The sequence below is a fragment of the Struthio camelus genome, chromosome 18 (genome assembly GCF_040807025.1).
Source record: "Struthio camelus isolate bStrCam1 chromosome 18, bStrCam1.hap1, whole genome shotgun sequence".
NCBI classification, from domain to species: Eukaryota; Metazoa; Chordata; class Aves; order Struthioniformes; family Struthionidae; genus Struthio; species Struthio camelus.
In genome coordinates this window covers 14,913,970-14,935,082 of record NC_090959.1, presented here as the reverse complement: position 1 = coordinate 14,935,082, position 21,113 = coordinate 14,913,970, and the positions used below count along the sequence as shown (strand labels likewise).

The following is a 21,113-nucleotide window of genomic DNA, read 5'->3' as shown; positions in this document are numbered from 1 at the left end:
CAAGAACGCTATCGCTAAACTGGAAACAGGTACCAGACTATACTCTTCCCCTCATTATTTAAGGATGTCATACTAAAAGATGCCGACCTGTCTTCATTTAACCCAGTAAAATAATCAAATATACATGCACCTGTAAGCTTCCAAGTGCTTTCACTGTCTTAATAGTATTTCCCAATACTTAAGTTTAAGCACATGCTCTATTAAGAGCAAAATCAGGAAAACCTAGTGGTTTTCCTAGTGCATCCTGGCAGGATGCACACCTATGCAAGGCAGAACCCATAAAGTCTACTGAAGTTCTGCGTTTATTCACGGAGCAATTGCATTGCTCTGTCAGTCTGAACCTCTACACCCCAAACAGGTACTCGTCCACATGCACTGAGCCCACCTAGGCACAATTTCTCTACCTCTCAAGAGGAGCGGCCAGCCAAGTTTCATCTCATCGCTTGTGCCCTCCTCTGAGGCTGCCGAAGATGATGGCACAGGAAAGCCAGGACTGAGCAACGTTTGGTTGTGGCTGACTCACGGTACGCTGAAACCAGAAGCCTAGTTATGAGAACTGTTGTGTTCCCCAGTAAAGCACCTATGGTGAGCGCACAGTGCTCGAACGAGGGATCTCAACAACCACAGAAATGGGGCACTTGAGTTTAATCTGAAGAGACTCGCTTCTATTTCTAGGGGCTGTAGCAGGTCTTATGGGGATCAGTCCAGGCAGGAATCTGTAACATACACACAGAATCAAGCTACAGTTAAAACACTGAGCCAAATCCTGGTAGTGCCTCAGAAGTCATAAGTAATATTAGCACCAGGAAGGCCTGGAACAAAAACGAGCACAGGAAAAGCACTCAAATTTGGAGCATTCCCAAACTTCCAAGAAATTAGTAATCACAGGTTAGAACAGTTCTGAAAGCGCACTCAGAAAACCGCAGAAAACCTGAAATGCTCTTTAATCATTCCAAAAAAAAAAAACCAAAACACAGCAATAGTGAACAGTACGTGGGCCCAAGCTAAAGGACAATGACAGATTTCAGAGAATATCTGTACACGGAGAACACACGGTGCTCATCCGGACTTACATGTATCTACGGAAATGTTAGCAAACGTCCTAGCCCAGTGAACCACCCGGCTTGCTAAAACCAGGGAGGTCCGTCTTCCGCGAAGGGGGTCCTGGGCTACGTTTCTCCCAACAGTGCCAGGCACCAGGCACATCTGCCCAGCAGGATCAACCACTTTCTAAAAGTAGCAGCTAAAACAGAAAAAGGAGATAGGGTGCAATTTCTTTGTTATGGTCAAAAGCGTAAGCCCCTTTCATTTGGATTCTGCTAGGAATTCAAAATAAAGCAAATCTACTTCTAAAACAGAACCGTACCATGCTAACATAACACTGCGTTATCTGAGAGATGGTTACTACAGTCAAGACAGCTCTGCTCTGCAATCTCCTAACGAGAGGCATTGGGAAGTGTTATTCCAGATTTTTTTTTTTTTTTTTTAGGGGGGGTACCTTTTATTATTTTTGCCTCTTTTATGTATAAACTAGAGTACAAAAAAACTGCACGCAACCATCAGCTTTACTGGTTCTGCTTCTCAAAAGTCAGAGGCAGCTCTTGCAAAGGGGAGATTTAAAAAATATTTTAATATGCTGCTATGACCTGTTGTTTTTCTTGCTATGACTGAAAACTCTCCTGACTTACTGCTTCTTTAAGAGCGATGTACGCAACTGCTCTGCGTTGAAGCAGTTGGAGACATTTGTCTCCTTAAACAAGATATTACAAACATTGCTTTTGTAGCCTACTAAAATAAGATTCCAGAAAAACTCCTCTCTAAATAAGGATCAACAACATGGTGGCTTGATCACAGCACACTGCCAGAACAATCACACTTATAATCTCAGCGCTGACAGCATATTTAGCATGCTCAGTTACAATTACTTTGGTCTCATTTCACGATCTCCTCAGGATGAGGATTCTGACAATGCTATATAGAATTGGGAACCGTTTCCTGAGATACCACCACAAATCGGCAGCGCAGACTAAAGAACGAGAGAAGCAGACCGAAGTATTTTTAAAGGAACAATCGTCTCTAACGAAATCTGCAGTTTCTAAATGCATATTTTCAAGGTTTTTTATCTTCTTGACACCTGTCTACAAGAACATCAGGCAGAAGCTGGAGGGGTTTCTGAAGACTCTCTTGCCTGGGACCAAGTGTCGTGGTGCAGATGTCGCAGATGTCACACATGCCCGCACGCCACTTCTGGTGGGTGCAGGCTCCTCTTAGCAAAGCCTCTTCCCACATCCAGTAGCGGAAAGGGCCACAATGGACATGGGAACATTTCTATAGTTTTGCAAACAGGGCTTTTTCAGTAGGCAGATGAGCAGGAGAAGTACTTATTTTCTAAGTGGAGAGCTGTCGATTTTATTTTCCAACTGATCCGCACGCATATGGCAGTAAAATTAAATCATAATAATCACATTTTATACCTTAGATAGAATAACAAGAAGTATTTTGTATTTAATAATACGCTTGATATTAAAAGCAGCTAGGGCAATGATACATAGTTAGTACTAATCTATTTTTCTATTAGACTGTAGTACTTCTGTGACTAAATCTGACTGCTTCATAGACTTCCACTTCTTGCTAGCCATTCAGCCTCTTTATATGTGAGAAAAACTATTCTTGCGATTAAGTCGCTGCACAAGAACATTACAGATCTGAGTTCAAGTCCTACTACAGACACTTTCATAGGAGACTCAGAAGGGAAGCTCATTTCACTGCATTTCCTGTGTAGGTGAAATGAGCCCAAATATCCCTGTTCCTTGGTTTTCCCCCCTTCACAGAAAAGGAACAGGGCAGACGCCCACGAGATTGAGGGGCAACCAATGCCTTCCTGGCGGTTTGGAGGCAAAAAGCAAAGGACTGTTCACCACTAAATTACTGCTTCCCCACGCCTAGTTTAGTGACTAACTTGTAAAACTGCTCCCGGCCTCCCACAGTCAAGAGCATTTCAAAACCTGAAAAAGCACTAAATTGCTGTGTTTTCATCCTGTTGGCATACTCTGAGATCTAGCACGTTAACTGGGCTTTACCAGCCACCGGAAGCAAAGATTACTGGAAGCGTCAAGACCTTGCACCCAGAGACGCCGACAAGCTTAATGCTCTCACCGATGTGAATTGAAGTATGAGGCTACATTCGGGGCACTAATTCCAACATATTTCGCTAATGCTTAGTTCCAATTTTTATGACATATATATTTGCCACTAGTAAGAACTGCAGCACTTAAGGTTCCTATGTCTAATTTTCTGCCCTTTCAAATAAAAGCTCTTTCCAGTCTGCTAACCTGACGGGAACTTTAGAGCATGGTTTCTTAAATCAAATCAGTTCAATATATCTCACATCAGTAATAAGTCATTTCAAGATAAATGAAAGCACATACACATTTTAAAACAATTCCAAAAGTGAAAACAGTCTGGCATCGTAATTTTCTCAAGCAAAATATTAAAGTATAAACAATGAGGTCTGAGGAACATAATCAAAAAGAAACACCTTCTTTTACATTACAAACGCTCTGAGCTGCCGCCTGCATTGTTTCATCATTTTTTCCATTAAATCAGACACTTCTTCTAAATCAAGCCCTTGGGGACCAAGAGACAAAACTGACGAGAATGTAATGTGTGAATATAAGAGCGGAGCATGTGTTTTATAACTAACTCTGTGCAGAGATCAAGGGAAATGTCACTGTTTATAGCCATCAGTAAGGAATCGATGTAATTATATTTGTAGTATCAATTCAGATCGTTACTCTAATACATGCACCGTAAAGCCACAATTACAATTTACATCTGCATCGAGCAAATGCATTTACCTCAACCTTGTTTAAAAAAAAACAAAATAAACCCCACCTCGTTCCCCTTTCTCCCCCACTCTCCTTCATTATTTCAAACTTGAAGCAAGATGTTTTTCAGCTGCTTGAACTGATTCAGAACATAACAAAATGCAACCGCATTTGGTGTGAAACCTCAACAATCTGGGTTCAGGCACAGAACCAGAGTAGCACATCTTTAAGCCTTTGAGGTAGGGATGCAGTAAAAACCTCTGTCTCAGGGTAAAGGGAAGGAAAAAAATCCCAGATTTGGGGCAATTCCTGCTTGAAACAATTTAAGAGCACTGCCCCAGGATACTTTCTATCCATGCTACTCCAGCTGCCACTGTCTCACTACTGTTGGGAAGGGTTTAATTTTGGGGGAAGCATGATGCAGTCTTCCAGTGCACCATTCAAAAACCAGTTTCTGCCGCTACTAACACCAAAGCAAAAAAGCTTTGCCAAGTAGACTGTGTACATGCAAACAGAATGACAGTCCCTCCGTCTCCCTCCCTGGCTCAAAGCTTAGCATTGCAGATATTTACACCAACACTTTTGTGGCATCGCCAAGGATCTGTTGAGATGAGCAAGCACTGAACCCACCTTTTAAAGCTATTGTTTCAGCCTCCCTGCGCACACATAGAAGGTAATGCTTTGTAGTTATCTTGGCAAATGTATAAGCCAGTGCCTGAACTTAAAAAAAACTTACATTAAAAAAATGAATGAAAGCTGAGGTTGTATACCTAGCGGCAACGTTCAAAGAGAAGACCATCCCACATGGCCACTGCACGTACATACTGCTTTGTAATTGGATTTCTGAAGAGCAGGAGGGAAAAGAGTCTACTCACATAACTTCTCCAGCTTTTGGAGACAAGGGCATGGAGACCTTTTCTTGTGGCAGTGTGACAGCCTTTCAGAGCATGCAAAACTGGGGAACCATGTTGGCAGGATGACCTTCTTGGGTGACAGCACTCCTGAACGCAGTCAGTGGGATCACGTGCACTTAATGGTATCCTTTTAATGGAAAGAGTAATTTTTTCTATAGGGAAGTAGTAATTCAGTTCCCAGTGTTGGTGAGCACTCTGGGGTCTCCTGAGGGTACACCTGCTACAGCACGAGGAGAATCCCGCCAACCAGCACATTTTAGGAGGTGTGCTGTGCCCTAGGAATCCAACAATTTATGATGTTCTTATTTGAAAAGAAGCTTTTTTTTTCCCCACCTTTCCGTCACATTTTTCCCCTTAGTACATCTTTCTACGAAAAGAAAGATAAGTCTTCAACCTTTCCTCCAACTTGAAAAAAAGGACAGACGTTGCAACAGTGGATTGCCACTGGAAGGCAATTCTGAATTTTGCTTAACTCAGTCTTTATTTATAGTTAGCCTCAAACTCAAATCTAAAATTAAAAAACAATTTTGCATGCAAGTTTAGCTCCTCCTTCAAAAGCCCCCCCAGCACCCATTAGAAACACACAAAAATTACAAGGAGATTTTAAAAACATGCTTTCAAACCCAGAAAACACTGCAAATCTGTAACACGCTTTACCAAAACTGAAGGACATAAGAGTGTTACCTGTTCCACAGGCATCCAATCTTTCAGCATTCAGAGAACTTTTCTGCTGTTTAAGAATGGAGACACTTACCTAGGGAAAGAAAGAAGAATGAAAAAAGAACACATTAGGCAGAGCTACCACTTCTGGGCAAGTTTTGATTTTTTACATGATGAAATTACCTTGGACAAACTTTTATTACAGATGACAATTACGTATTATAAATATTTGATTATATTAAGGTTCCATTGATAAATGATTTCAAGCATTAATCCATCATTAATGGATATTTTATAGAATGACTAATCAATTTTTTTTTTTTTTTAAAAAGAGTTCAACAAAATAGGAAACTTCTTGTAACTACAACTGTTCAGCAGTGATTTCTTAACACTCCTCTAAGTTTCATCAATCCGTTGTCCACTGGTTGTGAGCCCCAAGTCCTGACTGCTACTAATCCATATACTCTTGTCAAATAGATATTGAGGTAAAGCTTTAACAGATAAAGTTCCAATTAAAGGATGCAACTCAATTCAGCTATTTCAAAAAGAGCTCTACTTCTGGAGGCATCTTCCCAAACAATGAAGATGAGGATGCTTATGGACACACTCTGAAAAAAGGCGTAGGATAATAAGGTGGTGCATAAAACGTAAAAGAAAACTCACAGGAAAGAGGAGTGAGGAAGAATCTAGAAGGCAGAAAAAGTAAAAAGCAATTTGAAATATCTACCAATTCTGTTTATTTTTGCCTTCACTTGGGAAGAGCCTCCTTACCCCGCCAGTCAGTGTGGACATTTCATAAGCCCAGAATATCATGCTCTTTTTATCTCGTGATTAGGGCTTATAGAAATCTGGGAAAGGAATTTAGTGTTTGTGGCTTCCATTCATTAATTTTCCTAGTCAGGACCGAACTTAAGCACAGGCTTAAGTTGCAATGACTTCAGCAGGTACTTAAAGTTGAACGTCTGCAATAGGTACTATCCCAAAGAGAAGCTAAACAGGTTCCTCCACCCTCATGCATTTCTGCTCCAAACAAGTGGATATAGCTAAGTTTAAAAAAAAAAAACCAAAAGTCTGCAGAACTATTTTTATTCTTCTAAGCCTTCAGGAGAAATGCTCTACAGACCCTCTAGTCTTACAGAGGGCAATTTATAAAGATTAAAGATTAACATTTATAGAAAAATGCCTTTCCCTAATACTGTAGAGATGCCATAAAAAGTAATACTTTTCATTATAATACCACTTTATGATACATGAGAGCTTTAGTACCCCACAGGTCTTTTCCTGCTCAACATCTAGAGGGGAAAGAATACAGATCGCAAAACGTAGATGCTTCTTTCTTTCTTTTTCCAGCTCAGCAAATATACAGCATTACTTCAGTCCCTTCAAGGTGAGCTTTGTTGTGGAGAGAGATAAGGCCCAAAGCAGAGGCAAGGTTTGAACAAAATTAGTCATTGTGTATGCATTTTTATACGTTTTGACAATGTAGAATTTTAATGAAGGAATGCTACAAGGATTTTGCACTGAAACAAGCAGTTTAATTCTCTCTGTAATTCAGAAAGTAAGTTTAAGTAACGTCTTCATAATTTTTAATTATCATGGAAGAATCCTTTTTGTGTTCTCTTTTTCATTACTGCCACAGCACATCCTATCAGAAATTTAATTTTCATTTTCAAACTTAGGCAATAATATTTTCATTATTTGGCAAATAAAAACATTACAAGGAACAAATTACAAAGGGGCACACACAGAAAATGGCACTGTCTGGAGAGTGGTTTTTCCCGTTTTGCATTCAAGCGACTTTTGACCGTTTCCAGAGGTTGCAACAAATGCATTTCAGCCTTTCTTCTCCTGCGACGAGTGACCCAGCAGGTGTTGGGACAGTCGTCTGTAGACCCGTCTACATATTCACTCGTTTTCCTGCTGCACTAGAAGAACCCCTGACCACTCCCCCCTTTTCTGTCCCTCCACGAAAATGGAAAAAGGTGGGAGCTGTGGCCTCGCGGGGCACGGCCGACCGGCCCCTGAAACTGCAGAAGGATGAGGACGGAGTTAGGGCGCTCAGGGCGCCCGAGGCACCTCAGCACAAGCCCCGCGGCCCCGATGGGTGCCACCACGCTCGCGGCACCTGCCCCAGAGCTGGGGACGCCCCAGGAGGCCCCACACAGCCTTCAAGTCCGGGCAGTCGGGAAAGTGGAGGGGAAATTAGAAATTAAGTATATATAATTTGCAAAAGCCCATTCTCACTTGGGCTGCAGCAGCGCTGGGTGCCCAACACAATTCACAGCGATGCTGACGTCCACTGGAGCAGTGCAGATTTGTTGCTTTTGAAAAACTGGCTCAGATTTTCCTCTGTTTTGCATTTACCCTCTTGATAAATCCTCTTAACTTGGGCAATTAGTTTGCACCCGTTTGGATGAAATTCCAGCAGATCACGTACAAAGTGCATTTTATTCACTGCTGCTCACAGAGAAGTTAGATAAGAGTTTAGTACAAACTCCAAAAAAACCCTCAGAACTAATTATCTGCAATATGTATCCTTATTTTTATATAATTTTGGCACTTGCCATCAAAATACCAGGCTCATAAAAAAATAGATTTGCCTCCGATACATATGATGTATTACCACAGCAGCTCATGTTATTTCCTCAGAAGAAAATGAAAAGCTCCATTTGAAACTCACTTAGCAGCTGGTTTATTCTACATTTCGTACAGAAAGCAACATCCGTAAAGGTGAAAATGAATAATGATACATTTGTGAAGAAGTCACAAAAATTCAAATGCGAGATTTATCCAGAGCTTTGATACGCCAATCCTCTTAGAGCATTTCTCAAATAATGCTCCGTGCACACTGAAAAAAATTCATTCCACCCACCACCCTGTGCAAAACCAGAGGAAATTCACTTTAGAAAAGAACAAAAAATTAAACAGGAACCAGGAGCTAGCAGGCAGGCCTGCAATTCGTCAGAACAGCTCGCTAGGTCTCCAAGGAACAGCTCGTCCACCATGCAGGGGGGAGCGAAGCGTGTGAGCCGAGACTGGAACCAGCTGAAAACGTTTTCAAGTTCTACAGGAGGACTCGCTCTTTTTCAAATTCATTTTAACGTTTCACTCTGTTGATCAGCTTCAGCGCTCATCTCCTCCCTGCTCCGCACCCAGAAATTTGCTTTACTCTCGAACCTCCTTATCAGACCAAGATCCTCCCCTTATTTTTCTTAGCAGAGCTCTCAGCCCGGCAGGAGGGCACGCCGCAGCCGGCTGCCGCGGCCTCCCCAGCAGTCCCACCACGCCACCCCTCCGCGGGGAAAGCCGCGGCCACCTTCTCCCTTCTCCTCACCACGCTCGTGTAGCACCTGAGCTTCCGCGCTGAACACAGAGGTGCTTAAATTCTGTTTTACAGGTGCAAAACTGCCGGCGCCCACCCCGTCAGCGGCGCGCTGGTGTCCTTCAGTGACACCTCTCAAGCCAGCAGCATCACGAGCTCCTCGCCCAGGCCTAAGTTAAGCACTTGATCACGTTCGAGGCCTCCTTCGCAGTAGCAACAAAGGCGAAGGCGAGTAAGGTAGCTCTGGCCCAGAAGCACGAGAGCCACAACAGTGCCCTCCTGTGAAAGATAAGGCTAAACAGCCTGGGAGAGCTGCCAGAGGTTTATGGCTTCTGGAACCCATTTCTGGCACTTTTTGCATGATGCTGTGGAGCGCTTTGTGATCACACTGCCGAGAACGAGCTCCAGGATCTCTGTACCTCTCTCTCTCTCACACAGAAAGCCAAAACACACTACTTTGAATTACAAAGAAGGGAAAAAAAGGTAGAGCTGACTTAGGCTTTTCTTCTTTTTTTGAAAGGACTTCAGATCACTTACTGAAGGATAACTGACATGGTCTTCACAGATTTAGCTGCCAGCTAAAATAACTGAGGCCTTCAGAAGCGAGACAAGACACCAAAGTAATGGTGAAAGGGTAACGGTGTCAAAAGAAAAGCAAGCTGCTGTGTTCTGTAGAGATATTCTGTTCTTGACAGAGCATCTCCCCCCGTTTTCACTGTCTGCAAAAAGGAAAGTGCTGCATGGAAGTTTTTCCCTCTTCAACAGAGCTTGACCACAGACCCAGAAGCGAGAAAGTGAACACGTCCTTGTCCGGAGAAGCAGCTACGCATGAAGTTTCACTGAGACAAACCCCATCAGGAGGGGAAGTTGTGTGGAACAGAGCTAACTCGGGCTGAGAAAGCAAGCGATAAATATCGGAGCTGAGTTCACAGTCCGACAGCAACACCAGCGGTGCCGAACCCCTCCTCTCCGAAGTCCCCCTGGCCTCACCGGGCTCGCCAGCCTGAAAACCTGCACAGGGATGTGTGTGCAGCATCCAAGATCACCCACGAGGTGACAGAAACGCTCCCCGTCTGGGCTGGGCAGCTAAAGCAGCAAGGCGAGGTTTAACCGGCAAGGATGGGGAATCTCTTGGAGCTGGAACATACACAGCAGTTTAGCGGCATATAAGAGACAATCCCCTAATAAATGCTTAAATTACTGCTGGGTGTATGGACAATATGGAGAAATTGTAAATACGTTCCAGGTTCACAGAAATTCTTATTTCTGCTAAAAGGTGGTTTCGATGCAATGCTGCTCTCCACACACCATTACAACACACAATCTCTCTCTCTCTTTTTTTTTTTTTTAAAACTGCAATGAATTGGGTGCTGCACGTTAAGAGAGTGAGACTGTTTCTAGCCGTTGGGGTAAAATAGGTCAGGAGAGCAGAATGCAAAGAAAATAATTCCTTTTGATAGGAGCACTGGCTAAAAACCCCCATTTGCACTGTGAATTTTTCAATCTATCCTGCCATTAAAGTACCTGGCTCCGACGTGAAGTACAGAGCGGTGTGCGGTGCAGCTACAAAGACGTTCTACAATCTGAAAGAGGTGCTAACAGCGCTGGGGGAAAGCAAAGCTTTCAGGCACCTCATTCTCAGCCAAAAGGGAATCATCCTCTAAAATGAATTGATGGGGACAAATGTGTGGCTGAGGTCAGGAGGAATGATCCGTGTTAACTGCTCCCATGTCTGAAACGTTGCAGAGCACAGTTCAAATGATGAGGCCATACAGAGACGTGTGGATTACATTGAAATTATGTTCCTGCCAAAGCACGAGCTAACCCATCCTCTCAAGCTGCACTGATTTAAGGGAAAACAGATCTTAAACCAGTCCTGTTCCAGCTCCTGAAATTCATGTTTAGTAATGGTAAAGGCTTAGTAATCATTAAAAAAAAAAAAAAAAAGTACCTGGGATTTGTGTCTGCCCTGGAAGATGTTCAGTCCCCCAAAGGGCAACTCTATATGTAACAAGGTAGGGCAAAGTCTAAAAGCAGAACCCAACCCAGGCCTTTCTGTCCCTGTTCTGTCACTGATACATGTTCATCTTCTGAGGAAGATAATTCACGCGTTTCCTGCATTATGCTACTTCAGGAGAACTAACACTTTACATTTAATGCCGCCGTTCATTGTCCTTGCATCAGATAAAGCCTTCTGGTCAGACACAGGTTGGGCTGACCAGGATTAGCGGATAGGAGGATAAACAGGGTTGTGAAAAGAAGGATGAGAGGAAAACGGCAGTACCATAAGGAAGCAACACAGTGCACCATGTACTCTTCCAGAGAATAACAAACTGTTTGACAGTTGTAAGACCATAAATTTCTGCTCAGATTAAAAAAAAATTAAATTAAAAATAAAAAAGAAATAGAAATAAAAAGCCTGCCTAAAGAAATATTAATTTTTCAATAGCCCATTAAGAAAAGCAAAAAGAGGGAAAAAACCACCTGCCAGTCACAAAACCACACCAGTTTTTAGCAGTACGCTTTGGAAATTAACCTCACAACAAACGCACACATATGACTGATCCCTTTCTAATAATACATTCACATTCAGCAACAGCTATTCAAGCAGATCCCTAAGAGAGAAACGCTACAAAAACTGGCCAAATTATAATGGGGCTTTGTATGGCGGGGCAACATAACCTACAATTATTGTAACCTTGCCCTGAGACATGTCACAGGGAGATGAAAAGAATAGCAGCCTGCATTTAAGTATTTAACATTTTTTCTTAAAAGAAAAAGTAGCAGCTCATTTCCCTGGTCCTTCCAAAACCAAGGGTCTCAGGCAGTATTAATCAGGGCAGGTCACTGCTCTGCTACAGGCAAACTAAATCGCGGATCACCTTCATAAAGGCCAGCCAGAGACCAAACCAGATTTTGGAGCAACTCAGAGCAGCCCGGCAGCTGCAGGAATTGTTTCCTTAAAGACCACTGTGAGGACCTCGACTTACCCTGACACTGTCCCTACGGTGTCTGCCCTTCACTGCAGTCGTGCTCCGCAGCACACCCAGAAACGTCCGGGGCTGGAGGCATGACAAAACGGAGGGCGCTCGCTTACTCATGTCGGCTTCAGGAGACTCCACAACCACCCGCTCCCCAACGTTAAGGGAAACGGCTGGTGCCAGAGCTTCCACAACCGGGCCATCAACAGAATTAGTCTTCGCTACGATATGAAATCTTGCAGGACATAAGTATCGACACAGACGAATCTCTTAATAAAAAGCTAATTTAGTTGTTTCTAATGAAAAAGCTGTTGAAAACATGTTTCCACCCAAAACCAAAACACTTAGTTATTAAGCTCAGCTGGCTAATTCTCAGTGGATAACTACTTAGGTCTTTCTTAATATCATCCCCAACATCGGCTTGACAGTCAACCACGAGTGGCATTTGCTTAGGTACTGTGCAAGCAAAGCAAATTATTTATATTTTTAATGGGTAAAAGGGAACATACCTCTGCAGATAAAGTTCACCCTGTCTAGACAATCATAAAGCTTCTGCCATATACCCCTTTGCTTCGTTTACGTGGACAGATGCACGGCCTGTTTGGGAGACTCTCACACAGGTCTACTACTACAATACTTAATTCAAAAAGTATTCAGCGAGGCTCTGGCAACGCAGGATCAGAAACACGTAGCTTTGTGTTCAAAGCAAGAAACGCCTACGTTCTCGGGGATTACACCAACTTCATCTAGTTTTACAGCCGTCCCACTGAGGCCTTCTGAATCTTGGTTCCTAGGATATACATAATTTTAAAATGAAACATATACCCAAAAAGCTATTCATTTAGAGCTCCTCCCAATCGAATCAGTATCAGATAGAAACATGGCATCCGGAAGAGCAAGTCAAGCAATAAAAATGTTTGCTTTAACAATCAAGCCAGAGGGCATACAAGAGGGCTGGGATTAGGCAGGAAGCTGGCTTTTGTCTCATTTGCTGAGACAAGAAAATGCAGATCGGATTTTGTATCTAAAACATCGAGCCATCAGCAGCTGTCAGGTAAACAGGTTTCTGAAGGACATACCAATTCATTTTTGAACCGTACTGCTGTTCGAACAGGTCAGAATTATGTTCGGTGACCACTGCATATATATTCCTCCGCAAGCATTTGTTATCGATGCTGCAATTCCAAAGCGTGCCCAAGTAGCGCACACCTGGGCAGGCAGTCAATTCAAACCAGCAAGAAGGAAAAACAAAACAGAAAGGGTGAAAATAGCTAAATAAAATCCCAAACAACATCTAATCCTTAGCATTAAACTGTTCTCCCCCACCTTTTTCGGAGAGAAAGGGGAGAACCAAACTTTAAAACTGTATTGCTGAGACCTGCATCCCCTGAGCGCACAGGTGCTCACTGCACCGCTAAAGAATAAAGCTCTTGCCAAAGTTATCACATTAAAATTGAATCTTGCCAGTTTATCCTTTATAATTGAGCTGCTCTTTGGGAGACAGCTATAACTGCAAAGAACCAGCCTGTGAAAAGACATTTGCAAACACAGTAGTATTAGCATAGATACCTGCTACTACTTCTTAAAAATAGGACTTTCTACTCCAGAGATTCCCCCACAGAGCAGCTCAGAAAAACTCCTCCTTCCTTAAAGACGAGGAGATGAAGAATTCAAAACTCTGTGACACCTCGTAACGCAGCACAATCCTCCTCAAGAGCTTTTTTTTATGCAGAAATAGGCTATGATATGACAGGACTTAAAAGGACAAAATTAACCAGAAAAATCAGATGCTATTTTACCTCATTGTCTCAAATAGTGCCATTAGCAGGACTTCATGATATCTCAAGACTATCTTATTTATATTTTATGCCATTCCAGCATACGCTGACTAAGGAAAAAGGGGAAGTTCATAGCAGCAGGCACTGTAAGTACCACCTCACACTGAGATGCAAACCTGGAGTTCCTCATCGTGCCATTAAGTTTCATGTGACACCTCTAACTCAAGGCCCGCTGGCTCCCAGCATCTTGGCCAATTTCCATCTGGTTAATTAGATTGTGCCTAAAGTGCTTATTTATTTCTGAAGTTTTAATTGGATAAACATATACATTTTCTTTATTGAACAGCAATATAGTTGCTGAGCACCTTTCAATACCTTCAGTTTGGTTACTCCACAGCTGAGTTATCTTAGATTGGGTCAAACCAATTCTATCGTGTACTAGTTCAACATGGGTTAATTGTGCACAGACTTTCTCCATCAACAGTAACAGCCTAACTAAAAAGAACAAAAGATTTCATCCTATTTGGAAATGAGATCATAAAGCACTTACAAACCAAATTCCCTCCCTCAATGTTTGTTGTTATTAATTTTGAAACTGCTCTATCTTCAAACCTAGCAGCAAATTAATTCTTAGTGTACCGCTAGCAAATTTCCTGTGAAATCCCATTATAATATAGCTTACAGTTTTATAACAGACTGCTACATATCAAATAATTTTTTTTCTGTTTTAACTATCATGCTCTAGCACAGTGTTTATTTTGTCTCCAACAATCAACTAAAATAGTATAACCAATCATTTATATTTCCATATGGACATGAAGTCCAAAGAAGTGGCTATAGGCATATACAAGCGTATTCACACCCTTTTACTAGGCGTTCAATTTAGTGGCACAGATCAGGAACCAAAGCTTCTGTTTAACTACTGTAGTCTCCGAACGATTAGTCAGAGTCCTCTGGAAACTTTATGGACTACCTAAAGTACCGAGGCTCCCAAAAGACTCCTAAACTAGACGCCTGTGTTTAGATGGTGTCAGAATCTCATCTTTTCTATTGGATTAATTGGAAAATGTGTCTAAAGTTACTAGATCTCTTCAGAAAAAAAAAAAATCATCCTCTACTATTAAATTCTACAGGGTTCTCAATTTTGTGTAATCAGACAACTAAAACACTAGTTTCTGCATAAATATTTTGATAGCATTGATGATTATTTTAAAATAGGAAATAAAATGCTCAACTTGACCGTAGGCTTATTTTCCTACTCATAACACATTCTTTCATTAAATATCCTAGGAAATCAAAAATTGATCCTTTGTACAGTCACAGTCTCATACTCACAATTAAACAGCAGATTCTGATGTACGGCAAGCACATCAGACAGGCAATTAATTGCCTTTATAGCACAAAGTACTTTGTTATGAATATCTGCACCAAAAAAACTGAAGTTATCATTTCTACTGAGCATTACTAAATCTTTTAGAATATACCAGTGCAGAGCATTTTCACTGTCCCTCCCTGCCACCAGTATCCTGCTGTGAATATATTTAGCCTGCAATGGATAAAAAACATAAATGTTGAATCATCACCACATTCTGGTTGATCTTCTTTTAACCTAATCAGCCTAAACTAGGGACAGAGCCACTGAGAAATGTGCACTAATGTAGCGGAGGCATCATCATGCGCATCAGGTCCAGCAGATAAAAGGGTTCTGTGGCACATCATCCTGCAGGAAATGAAGCGTCAGTGATGAACATCAGTTTCTCATTTTAAATATTAAAACAGGCCATGGGACTTTGCCCTTTCAAAGTGCGATTGAAGAGACAATTTGAAAGGTTAATTAAATGACTGACATGCAAGGGGGACATTGAGCAATACCTGTAGAATAAGGTCTGACCACAGAAAGCTGCTGCTTCAAGTTTGAAGGCAGAGTAGGTGGCAGGAACAGAGGCCACATCAACAGAAGGACATCCAGGAAAGTTGAGGCACATTAGCTAATGGTGTGAAGTCAACACATGGAAGTTGCAGTACATTAAACCCGGCATGAATGCTCCCACCAGAGAGCTCCCTCCTAGGCTTTAGCTTAAAAGCTGTTTTTCTCTTGAACGTCAACAGCCATACACCATTTAACGTGTTTTAACTTATGTGTCATACCCACCACTGAAATATTGAATTTCTGGGACTTCTCAATGCGAACCATGTATACATTTCACCACTGTTGCTTCTCCTTGCTACACATCTCAGCTTCTGTTTATATAATGTTATTTTGGAGTAAAGGTGTTGCTTCAGAGAATGCGACCAAAAGCAAGTCAGCCCTACCGGCCTCCCCACTTCAGCTCCTGTTCTCGCAGAGTGGTTTCTTGTTTCCCCTCCTAACAGATTCCGTCGATACTGCCCCTAAAACAACAGTATAACTGTAGCGATAACACACATCAAAGACTTCACCCGCCAGGATGCTACGTATGGGCCATCTGAGCAACACTTCCAAGCAACAGAGGTGTGATTCCTGCGAATCTATGAATCCCTTCAGGCACAAGTGATGCCTCCTGCAGGCAGTTATGGCAGAAGCAAAGCACCAAAGAACCTTTTGATACCTAAGTATGAAAACCTGGTCCTTAGCATGAGAGCTCTCCACTGCCTGGTCTTCACAAGCACCAGCTAAGTAATTAAATAAAAAATAGCAGGACTATGTTTTACCTGACTCGACTTTCTCAGAGACAAGAGTGGTGGACAGCAGGATATCTGGAGTCACAAACTTTGAACAGGCTTTTTCGTATTTGCAACGTGAGTGATGCCTCTGTCTTTACAAAATTCGAAAGGAATCTTACCATGGACTTGAGCAAGATCAGCATTTCGCCCATGTAGCACTCGACTCCACATATCCCCCCCTTCAGCAGTATGAGAAAGAAAAGCATTCACCACAGATCACCTGTTTCCATTACAATTTCTAAGTGAATAAAAAACAAGGTGCCTTTGATATTCAGAACTTTAATTTTACATAGACTGTGCATGCACGCATATATAAAAATATTCCCGCAACATATCTCTGTATATGTTATTTACTGATGTATAAACTGATGCATATACTTGTACTGAGACTTATATTGTTCTTATACTGATGTATAAGAACATTTCTGTTAAGATTTTTACTTCACACTCCTTTACATCACTGATTAAAACAGCTTCTGAATTGAGCAAGACTCAATGTAGTATTTTCAAAAAGCTATTTTTCACTAGATTTTTCCCACTTTTTTTTAAAGCAAGCAGGTCAAGAAATTGAAATTCACATTGAGAAGACTCAGGTTCTTCATCCAACTCATGCAGTAGGGAGAAAAAAAATCTATACGTTTATTGTGAGCTTGGATCCCTGCTACGACATCGTGAAGTGCTCACTAATTCCATAAAGGCTTTGTAGGGGAGAAATACAATCTGCCATACAGCTACTAAGACTTTTCTCCACTGTAACATTGGCCACAGGAGAAGTTTTTTGAAAGAGTAAACAAAAAATGCTCCAGGCATTAAAAAATAATATTTTGAAAGAGGAAAAAAAAAAGAATTAAATGTTGGAAACAATCATAATTACGTTTTAAAGACAGCTTTTGATTGCCCGACCTGAGTCACCTAGGGCATAACGATTACTAAATTCATAACTCTTCCCATCAGAGAGTAAATGGAAACATCTTAATAATCTAAAAAATATTACAGTATCTTCCTGCTTGGAGTGAATCAATGATATTTATAGCCCTGGAGGTATTGAATTTCTTTTGTACCAAAAAAGACCAATAATAATGTACAAATCCATTCTGGAAGAACATCTCAAGAAAGTGTGCTCTTTCTTGATTAAGAAAAAGGAAAAAGTTAAAACTTAGTGTATCTGTGACCCCCAAGAAAACATGCTGATCTTTTCCCACTGGAAGGAATGATCAAATAATCTCAGATGCTTATAGCTCACCACACCAAAATGAGATGAAAAATGAGGACCAGTAACTAATGAGACTTTTTTCATAGTTTGACAGGAAAGCTTTACAGCCTAACTCTGTCAGAAAAAAGTATTCTGATCAAATTAAAGAGACTTGCTTAAAAAAACAATAATGAGCAGAAGCCCGGAGAGAGCTTGCACTGATTCTGAAAGGCAAAGTAATAGAGAAGTACAAGAAATCCCTAGGAGCAGAATGAGAATGCATGATTTACCAAAGAGACGAAAGTATCTGGCCTAATAACTCTATAGACTTTCAGTATAACAATTTTTTGCCTGCGAGAAGAGTACTTCCTTCTTTGGTGCTCCCTGGCTTTTTTCTCTCACCTACGAAAATTCTCCTCAGGCATCTCCTGGCAGCTACGGAGGGACCTACGGGAGTCATTAAAGTAATTAGAATTGCTTGAATGTCAGCAGCAGATGATGCCATGGAGGACAACACATCCCTACTCTACCGTTAATATGAGATGTTAATTTTGTGATTTTTTTTTTCTTTTATGTTCTGCTTTCTACATTAACTGTATTGCGTACAGCCCAAGAGAAAAGCTCTACAAAGACCTCAGCAAGGAGGGTATCACAGCGGGCTGTTACCATGACAACAGCATCCGCGCGTCCGCAACTTTAAACTACTTAGCGCTACTTTTGAGGGACTTTTAAATGCTCTTAGTAAGGGAGTCAGCTCATGCCACTAAAGTAACGGGAATGTCTTTTCTAACCGATTTCAACAGGTGGAAAGTTAGACCACGCTGCTGCTTTTCAAAATCAGTCTCTCGCTTGCTCCTATTTTTAAGGATGAAATCCTCCCTTCGCAGGCGGCTATCACGGGCATGCTACGAATTCCAGAAAGTCCTAAAGAAAAAAGCCTCAGCACCAGAGCACCACACTGCCCTCGTACCGGAGCTCCCTTTCCCTGGCGCGAGACGTGCTGCTGAGCTCCCCAGGGCTGCCGCAGGGTTCACAGTCAGCGGGCGCAAGAATTATCTCAAGAGCCGCAGGAAATAAGGAATCTCATATCCTAATGAGCAACAGGTATCAGGGCACGCTAAACAGGAGGTGCTGCTTACATCAGCATCAATGAAAAAACAGTATGTCCAGTACACTACAGATATCCAAGGTGACAGTTTTCTTGTGCCAAATCTGCAAGTCAAAGGGTAAAATAAACACAGAAAAGGGAAAGAAACATAACAAGTCAACGCTTTGTGAACAAGACAACGTGTAGTGCTGGCCTTCTGAATAACAAGGGAAGCAGAATTGTGAAAAGTCATTATGCTCTTGGGAAAAAAGCACCTGGATATCCAAAGAAGCTAATGGTTAAATCTATATGCAATATGAATTCAGTTTGTTTCTTTTTACACTTTTCTACCCTTAGACAGATAGCAGCTTCACAGCTCCTGATTTATCGTCCGTATGTATCAAAGTAGGAATATGCTCTTACGTTTTGAGGCATTAAATAAGATTTACTCCACAGTAACTTCACTCTGACTTACTCAAGCAGGATTTGCCACGGCCAGTGCTTCCGACACAATAGAAAAGCTTCTCCAAAAAACGCCGCGCTTAGTGAAAAAGTTCCTATTACAAATGTCTTCATACTTAATTTTGACAGTCCAGGCCATCAAATATAAGTAGTCTATGACTAGAACTATTTGTAGGAAATAATGGATTAAAGAGGTAAAACCAGCAAAATAGGGCTGAAAAGATGCAGCTGCAAACACTGGAGCAGGTTGCCCAGTGAGGCTGCAGAGTCTCCACCCATGGAGACATTCAAAACTCAACTGGACACAGTCCTGGCAACCTGCTCTAGCTGACCCTGCATTGAGCAGGAGGTTGAACTAGAGGATCTCCAGAGGTGCCTTCCAACCTCAACTGTTCTGTGATTCTCCAACATGATGTGTGCTGACCAGGTAGACAAATGCTGTTAGCACAGTACTTAATAACTTATACTTAATATGCTTGGTACGTATTGATTTTTAATCCAATTTAATAGAATGACAAAACATCCTACATTTCAATAGGTCCTCACAGTGACAGTCTGGTCAGCGCAACCTCTGATTCACTACTCATACAACACTCTTAACGTTCTCACAAAATAAATTATGGCAAAAACAACATGAATGTTTTATATCGTTTTTTACTGCTGTATAAAAAATAGTTATGTCACAATATTTCCAAAAAGGAAAGAACATTTTTCCAATATTATAGGGGGAAAGATGGAGAAAGCTGATTAAGTAATTTTCCCAAGGCCATATAAAGTTAGGATTAACTGACATCACATTCATAAAACAGAATAAAAAACCCTAAAATAGCAGCAATAGCAAATGCTCTGCACAGCATGCATGAAGAACCATACTAGCTACTGACAACAGAAGGAAAAATTCAAGACTCCTATTTGCAAATGTATATATTGACCCTGCATCTGCAATTGTGCGCCAGCTACTTGCTATTTGTTTCAATGTTCCACAAAGTTCCGCAAAATGAAGTCGTATGCAAATGGCTATAAATTTATGCCTGTGGAAGTAGACACAAGCTGTGTCTATCACTAAGTTTGTGCAGTCACGAAGAGATGTTGCTCCATGCAAGCAGCACTTGTATCCTGATTTTCCTCCGCAGAGTGCTCAGGGATGCAAAACCCCCTGAGAAATGCAAGATCCCAGCAACAGCGGTCAAACACCTTGATCCGATGCTGCTTATGCACAAAGTGGCCTTTCCTCCAATTCTGATAGCTGCATAATTTGCGTATCATAACAGGATACAACAACTTTTGACTTTAGGCAAATATTTTCTTACTAGCCTTATTTTACAGTGCTTATATAATAATGAATTGTCTATCTAATATGTGCTCAATAACGGCTCCGAGTCTCACACGCTGAGGTTATCATATACATTTGAAAAGTTTCACAAAAGTCTGTAACTTTCACCTGAACTGCCACACGAAAGAACGGCTTGCAAGGGAACGAGGTCTTCCTGGGAAGCACATCCTAAAGGCAGCCTTTACGCTATACATTAATGGAGGTCAGAGACAAGGCTACGGTTCTCATTTATGAAGGGAAAGCGCCAGATCACAATGATGGCATGTGAACGGTGAAAATAAAGTCATTCCTCTGGTTCAGGTAAGATTAGCACATTTTACCCTGTTAAGTAAAGTCCTTTTCACTTAAAAAGCTCTGCCTAAGGGTGCCTTTAAGTGCAGATTTGCACACAGTGGAGAACTAGACGCATGGATCGCAACAGCTGCAGCAGGTGACTTTTTGCCTAGAAGTTACTAGGAACAGAAACGCCATTCAGAGTGGAAAACTGATTCAACGCTCATGGCACTCCTTGATTGGGAGGCCGCAGATCTTCAGATTAAACCAAACAACCCCCAAAGTAAATCATAGACTAAATACACCACAGTTAGTAGGTTTGAATTCCTGGCTTATGTTAGCAAATTTTATTTGGTACTCACATGCACAGTGACAGTTCAAGTTTCCTTTTAGGCTTGCAGATATAAACACTGAGCCCTGGCTTTTAGGTTGAGCTAACCACTCTTAGGTTCATCCTTGTTTCTCATTTAATTCTTTTCCGATTACTTTAAGATAAAAGTGGCTAAGAAATAGCCAGATAGAATCAAATATGACTGCATTCTCTTAAACGGCTGTCACTTCCCCCACATCTGCACCAACTT

The 21,113-nt window shown here is 41.6% G+C and overlaps 1 protein-coding gene across 2 annotated transcripts in view; it reads right to left on the bottom strand.

Moving 5' to 3' along the window:
• Positions 1–21,113, bottom strand: part of CDH4 (cadherin 4) — a 467,238-nt gene that overhangs the window by 328,984 nt on the left and 117,141 nt on the right. Inside the window, exon 2 of one of the 2 annotated variants that reach the window (XM_068912697.1) lies at positions 5,426–5,495. The exons of the other annotated variant lie outside the window; for it this stretch is intronic. Within the exon in view, the coding sequence (XP_068768798.1) occupies positions 5,426–5,495 (70 nt within the window). The remainder of the gene's footprint in view (positions 1–5,425; positions 5,496–21,113) is intronic. 2 annotated transcript variants of the gene reach the window in all.